The sequence below is a fragment of the Miscanthus floridulus genome, chromosome 16 (assembly GCF_019320115.1).
Source record: "Miscanthus floridulus cultivar M001 chromosome 16, ASM1932011v1, whole genome shotgun sequence".
In the NCBI taxonomy this organism is placed as follows: Eukaryota; Viridiplantae; Streptophyta; class Magnoliopsida; order Poales; family Poaceae; genus Miscanthus; species Miscanthus floridulus.
Window position 1 is genome coordinate 19,896,348 of NC_089595.1, and position 7,577 is coordinate 19,903,924.

At 47.5% G+C, this 7,577-nt stretch overlaps 1 protein-coding gene across 1 annotated transcript; it reads left to right on the forward strand.

The window, feature by feature from the left end:
• The first annotated feature begins 3,211 nt into the window (after positions 1 to 3,211).
• On the forward strand, positions 3,212 to 6,013 carry LOC136513533 (trihelix transcription factor GT-3b-like). Its single transcript, XM_066507512.1, has 2 exons — positions 3,212 to 4,571; positions 4,751 to 6,013. Exon 1 carries the CDS (start codon positions 3,470 to 3,472, stop codon positions 4,478 to 4,480), a length of 1,011 nt encoding a protein of 336 aa, XP_066363609.1. The 5' UTR covers positions 3,212 to 3,469; the 3' UTR covers positions 4,481 to 4,571; positions 4,751 to 6,013.
• The last annotated feature ends 1,564 nt before the right edge of the window (positions 6,014 to 7,577 follow it).

The window sequence follows — 7,577 nt, forward strand, 5'->3', positions numbered from 1 at the left end:
TCGTTTTCTACATTTGATCCGAGCGAATTCGTATTTTCGGACAAAATACGGAATACTAAATTCGAATTCGAAATTCGGAACACCAAATTCGAAATCGGATCGAATTCGGTTTAGGCTTTGTTCGACCGATTTCTACTTTTCTACTTTTAATTCGGAATATCCCGAATTCGAAATTCGGTTTCGAAATTCGGTTTAAACCAAATTTGGCCCACTACAAGTCCAACCTTAAACAAATTATATCTTTTTCATACGATCTCGAATGAAGATGATTTTTATATGAAAATTGTAGCTCACAACGAGATCTACAACTTTCTAGTTCTTAGTTTTTTCATTTGATGTCTTGAAGATGTTCAAAAAAATTAAACAAAGTCAACGATATATTAATCGCGTACAAACGCTTGTTGCCTTAAAAATCATATCTTCCTTACGTCATGTCAAATGGAGATACTTTTTAAGAAAGTTGTAGGACTTGTTAATTATTATATACTTGTTAATTGTTATGCACTTGGTCCTACGGGTCAATATCCCGTATTGATTTTTCGTATACCGACCGTGTTCGACATAATTCCGCTCGAATTAGTTCGTTTTCTAAATTTTTGATATTCCGTAAGTTCGTGTTCGTTTTCGTGTCCGGCTTTACCGCTTTCGTTTTCGTTTTCGTATTCAAAATGTAGAAGTAGAAAACGGTTGAGAGGTTTTTCGACCGTTTCCGACCGTTTTCATCCTTACGGGCCGGCCACCTTTTGCCGAGTGGGACTTTTGCCGAGTGCCGCGGCACAGGGCAAAGCCACCTTTGCCGAGTGCTTTATTTTGTCGAGTGCGGCACTCGGCAAAATATTTCTTTGCCGAGTGCCCCGATAAAAAACACTCGGTAAAGTCTTAGGCACTCGACAAAGTACAGTTTTCCAGTAGTGTAACTTGACTACCTGAAACTCTTAAAGGACCCAACATTCCTACTATGTCGTCTTAGATTATTATCACTGGAACCTTACACATTCCCTCCGTTCCAAATTATAATTTATAAGTTGATTTGACTTTTTTGATATATCGAATTTGTTATATATCTAGACATAACGTATATCTAGATCCATAGCAAATTCGATGTACCAAAAAAATCATAACGACTTATAATTTGGAACGGAAAAAGTACATTATAATAAGTCATGTCTAGATATGATGGTCAGAGCCATTATTCATGAGTTTATTGAAACATGCAGCTAGTGAACGTCTCACTGCATACGTACGATCGAATACATTTTTTTTGCATTGCCACCCACAAAAATCAAGTACAAAGCCAAAAGACATAGTACTAGCATGTGCAGGAATTGATTAGGCAGCGCATTCGCAAAAGTCTATGATATGTTTCCGCTAAACATGTACTCCTACCTTTGACTCTCTTCATTGTCTTTTGTAAGAGCAAGTATAATAATGATCTTATAGCAAAAACTAGTTAGCATTTTTGCTGATACGGAGAATAGAAGAGAGGAGAGAGATGAGAACTCAACTCTCATACAAGCAATAAGCTGGACATAGAAGCATAAGCATTGGTGGGTTCACGTATAAGTGTATGTGAGATGGAATAGGAAAGAGAACGTGTGACTCGTTACCACATAATAATAAAAAAAACTTTTTTAGAAAATAGAAGAAAACTATAAATTGACTTATAGTCAAACAGTTTAACACTATTATTAATCTTGCTCTAAGGCGCAAACACATATCAAGATCCAAATATCAGAATCTTTGACCAATAATTTGGCTAACATTTTGTTATTATTATAAAATTATAATACAAACTTGATACAGTAAAATTCGTCACTAACTATAGTGTCCAATGACCATAAGTTTATAGGTATAAATAGTATAAGATCAAGTAAATAAAAAATACATAATTGGAAAGACCGTGTCAAGTCAAGATGCGTTTTATAAAAGATAATAGAATGAGCAATAAGAAAATATATACCACAATTAATCCATCAATATTTATTACACATCTTAAATATTAAATATCAGTATCTATTGATACACTACTAGTATTTAGTTAATTTTATTAAAAAGCTTTGACTCATAGGAAACTGGGAAGCGGGATTACGCGTAATGTACTAGGAATTACTTAGGCCCCATTTGGCATGGCTCCAACTCTGGGTGGAGCTGCTCCACTCCAGAACTCCAGGTGGAGCCAGCTCTGGGTGGAGTTGGAACTGTCTGATGGAGGTGTTTGGCTGGGAGGGTGTCCCTAGCTAAAAAAAAAGAGGAGTTTGAGGGTAGATTGCCATTCTTGCCCTGCTTATGTGGGTCCCACTGTCAGTGACTGCATCGTGTGGCGCCGGCCATCTGGAAGGGAGGAGTCGTCGCATCCGCGTCACGTCCTCGCGCCGCCCGCCATCGGGATGGGGAGAGCCGCTGCGTCCGCGCGACCCCTGCGCCGCCGGCCATCGGGAAGGGGGAGCCGCCGCGTCCGCATCGTGTCCGCGCGGGATCTGCGTCGCCGGGCATCGGGCCTGTGCGCCAGCCGGTGAGCTCGGAGGAGCCACTCCCATGCTGCGCTCGACGGAGGGAGACGAGCGGGCAGCCGTGGTCGCCGGAGGGGAGGCGGACGGCCGCGCTCGACGGGAGGGAAACGGCCGCAGAGGAGCTTGGCGGCGAGGGGGAGGGCTTGGTCGCAGAGGAGCTCGGCGGCCACCCATGGCGGCGGGGGAGGAAGACGACGGCGCGGGAGGGAGGGAGTCTCTGCGCGGGGGGCTCGGGAGAAATAGAATCGAACCGTTTTTCTGTGTAACCAGTGGCAGTGGTGGGTAATTTCCCACCAACTCCACGAGGAGGTTCATATTGAGTGGTTTTGGAGCTGCAAAAGAGGTGCTCCAAAACTCCACCTCCATTTGTACTATAGCTCCATGGAGTCGGCAGCTCCATAGAGTTTCGGAATTGGGGTGTTTGGCTGGATTTTTTTATAGAGTTGCTGGAGTTTAGGAGTGGAGCCATGCCAAACAACGTCTTAGTCTCGTGTGCCACGAAGCAGTGCAATGGAGCTGCTCTATGGTGGAGCCAACAGCTATAAGCCCTAAGTCGGGAGATACAAATGGTGCCCCACCACCCCGGGAAGCATGAATGAAGCCAGGCGCGGGCGGCGCAGAGGATCCAGATCTTGCGAAGAAAGCAATATGAAAGCAAGCCGTTTCCGCGTTGAAACCCAGCAGCAGGCCAGGATTTTCTTCTCTCTTTTCTCTCTCTCGGTCTCGGGTCCGGCCGGCGAACAAGCAAGGCCAACTCGGCTCTCTCTCTCCTCCTCGGCTGCTCTTGACTTCCATTCCATCCCAATTCCCACCACTGACCTGACCGCCCGCCCTCGATCACATCATCATCCCTCCCCTTCCTTTCCCCGGCGTCCAAATCCATCCATCCCTCCTAGCCCCACTTCGCCGTCCGGTCCCGTCCCACTCCCATCCACCACCGCCTCCGCCTCAACCGCGCCATGGATCCCTTCCACCACCTCAACACCTCCTTCTCCAACCCGTACCACCCGCTCCTCTCCCCGTCGCCGCCGCACCACCCGCACTTCCCACCGCTCCCGCTCCCCGAGCCGCCGCAGCTGCCCTCCGCGTCGGCCGCCTCCAGCGCCGCCAGCCTCGAGCGGGAGCGCCTGCCGCAGTGGTCCCATGCCGAGACGGCCGCGTTCCTCGCCGTGCGCGCCGACCTCGACCACTCCTTCCTCACCACCAAACGCAACAAGGCGCTCTGGGAGGCCGTCTCCGCGCGCCTCCACGCGCAGGGCTTCGCGCGCACTCCGGACCAGTGCAAGTCCAAGTGGAAGAACCTCGTCACCAGGTTCAAGGGCACCGAGGCTGCCGCGGCGGCGGCCGTCGTCGACCCGGCTTCCGCGTCCGCAGCGCAGCAGCAGCCGAGGACGCAGTTCCCGTTCCATGATGAGGTGAGGCGGATCTTCGACGCCAGGGCCCAGCGCGCCCAAGCATTAGAGAGGAAGAGGGCCAAGGGCAAGGGCGAGCGGGACGACGAAGGCGCCGGCGAGGGGGAGGACGTCGACGAGTACGAGGAAGGCGAAGAGACCGAGGCGGACGCCGCGGCGGGCGACGAGGAGCTGGTGGCGGACGCGAGCAGGGCCGGCGGCGGCGGCGCCGGGACGAAGAAGCGAAGGCGGAAGCAACAGCAGCAGGCGGCGCGGGCTGGTAGTAGGGCGGCCGCGGACCAAGGCGAGGTGGAGGCCATGCTGCGGGAGTTCATGCGCCGCCAGGCCGAGATGGAGGAGCGCTGGGTGGAGGCCGCCGAGGCGCGCGAGGCCGAGCGCCGCGCGCGCGAGGAGGAGTGGCGCGCCGCCATGGTCGCGCTCGGCGAGGAGCGCCTCGCGCTCGTGCGCCAGTGGCGGGAGCGCGAGGACGCCTGGCTCGCGCGCGCCGAGGAGCGCGAGGAGAGGCGCCACCAGCTCGTCGCAGCGCTGCTCGGCAAGCTCGGTGGCGGCGACTCGTGACGAGTCGTCGCCTCGCCATGCATCCATGGATCGATCAGCCCTCGCGTGCCACGCGACCTCGCTTGTCCATCCAAAACCCCCCCGCCCACCGGTACGAACCAAACAACCCACGCACGCCCTACTCGCTGCTTATCGTCATATCTTCTTCATCCGTACTGCACAAACTTAACTAAAGCTAGCTGCATAAACCTCCATGCATTGATCGATCTACTGCTAATCATATAAATCTTCTGATGCACAACACTGCTTCTTTGTTGGATTCTTGCTCAGGAGCAACGATGTTTCACCGCGAAGCGCGCGCATCGGCCGGATAGCTACTCTACTTTATAATGGTCGTCGATCACTCGATCCATCCATCCATCCATGACCTTTGTTGATTAGGGTTTCTCTGCTAGGCAGCTAGTGAGAGCAGGTTAGTAATATAATGAGGTGTATACATTCTCATCAGGTGGTGAAAAGGGTTTATGATCTATTGCAGCTCATGCAGTCTCATCTTTGTTTATTAGCCACGCACCCTAATGATGATGATAACTGATCACAGCACCTCTCTAGTACTAACTAGCTTAGCTAGTCTCATCATCAGCTTCAGGATCGGCTTTGAGCTTTCTGGCTTTACAAGTGCATGGATGGATGCTAGCTTCTCCTAGGTACTTCTCCATAGATCTCCCCCCTCCTCCGTCTTTAGTCTTTGCAAGATGATCTGTAGGACCTCCGGCACCATGCATGGTCGGTGCTTTCCACTCGAAAACGGGTGTGTGCCTCAGTGATGATATGTCTCTGCAGGGCTTGCGTAGCTTTTGCGCGACACGGCCTAGTAGCCGCAAGATCGTTCTTGGTTTCCCTCTCCTTTCAGTTGCATGGGTAAAGATATGCATCTCACTAGCGAAAAGAGATTTGCATCTGAAAAGTTGTAGGACTGGACTGGCCCGCTAGGATGATCGGGAAAGAGAGGAGAGGATGCATATATGGTGGATACTGGAAGCACATGGTTGCTGATAGAGGGTGCAGGAGGCTGCTTTGCTTTGCTTTGCTTATCATTCAGGAAGGGTATCGATGCCCCCTGCGGCCTTCCTCTTGCATATGCATACATCTAGCAAAAATTCAGAGGTGTCCAGCAGAAGCCACTATACTGCATATACATGACCGAACTAGCTAGCTACTAGCTAATCATCTAGATTATTGTGTGGTATGGTGTGCTTGCTTGTCTGAATAATATTTGTTATTGTTAATTACAGGATCAGCTCCTCACTAATGATGTGTGAACTAACCGCGTGTCATAGAATGCATCATGGCTTCTGTCAGACAGTGGGCGCGTCGCATGCGTGTGTGGTATGAACCCATCAGCACGCACAGTGTGTACGTAGGGAAGTAGTAGGGTCGTAGTATGAAACCGCGTATGTAGTGCATCATCGCACTGTTTGTTTGGCTTAGCCGTACTTTTTCAGCCGATCGACGAACAGTATTTTTCTCTCACAACAAATCAGCCAACAGTACTTTCAGCCATAGCTTATCAGCCAAGTGAACAGGGCGCCATGTCCCAGATCAGAGATCGATGTTCGGCCGGGAAATTGCTGGCCCTATATATTGTATATGTGGTTTAGCTAGTTGACCAAGTGATGTCAGGTTCTCTTTTATAGTTAATGTTTATTAGTTGTTTATTATACGTATTATACATACGTGTGTGTGTGTATATATATATATATATATATATATATATATATATATATATATATATATATATATATATATATATATATATATATATATATATGTGTGTGTGTGTGTGTGTGTGTGTGTGTGTGTGTGTGTGTGTGTGTGTGTGGTGTGTGTGTGTGTGGGTTGCATCACCATTCATATGCTAATAAAATTCATCAAAGCTAGATCGATCTGTGCTTTTATTAATAGATAACTCTGCCATTTATTTGAAGCAAAATTGCTGTGGCTTGTGTGAATCCTTTGGGTGAAAGCCAAATGGTATCAATTGCATACAAGACTTTGAGGTCCAGACTTCCTAGCTGTAAACTTTAGTGCATATGCTACCTGCTAACATTGTGGACGATAGTGCGTGTGGTCATAACAACAGCTTGTCGGGGAAGATGGTTAGTTCACTTGTTAGTTGCTACTGGCATGACCATGAGTTCATGCATGTTACTAGGAAAAAAACTAAGATGTGTGAGTGTGACAAACAGATACATACGAGGATAAACAACAACAGTATATAGTAACTACTTTCGTCCTTTGTAACATTTGGTTTTCACTTATCTTCACTTTGTCCAGAGAGAGCTCACATATTGAAGGTAATCTGTTATCTTACACCGTCAAGAAACTTTATTGTATTTATGAGTTACTTGCGCAGATAATTGAGATCATAATGACGGGCAAAGTGACATCAGCTTATCATTTGCGTGACCTAATAGTATATATCTGTAAGCAAATTGGCTAGTTGGTACGTCCAGCTTTCTTGACATGTCGTGTTCACTGTTCACTTTTGATGAGCGTGCTCTTGTTCACTTTTGATGCTTGTTGAGTGTTCACAATGGCAACAGGCAATCAAAGGATACGTCGGTTGTCAGTATTTCCTTGGTTTTAGCCTCAGCCTGACACAAATAATGGACTCCGGCAATTTGATCGATTAACGACACTGCCTGTGCCAATTATCATTCTATTTCTATTCCAACTTGATATTTATTTTGGCAGCTAATTAAACTGGTAGCCCCTTTAGATAACTATTGGTTAATTTACTGCCAACTCTAAACAATACATATATTGTTAATTTATTAGAATGGATTCAGCTAACTTGTATCCATGCCTTTATATGCATCTGCTATTGCTTTTGTGGTGTGAGGAATTCCTGATGCCAGTCTGATTTCATACTTTGATGAATACTTGATAGATATTTTGTGGTTAGTAAATGTAGACTAGCTTCTCTATTATTATTTCATACTAGCTAGTAGATAGCAGTAGTTCCGAAAGAACAATACTGGCAATTTCTTGGCAGTATCAAAGATGGACCTAGCCTGCTATACTTGGGGTAGTTGGAAACCAGTTAAATAAGCCACCTTGGTTGTACTGCATGGAAATAAACTGACCATACGTG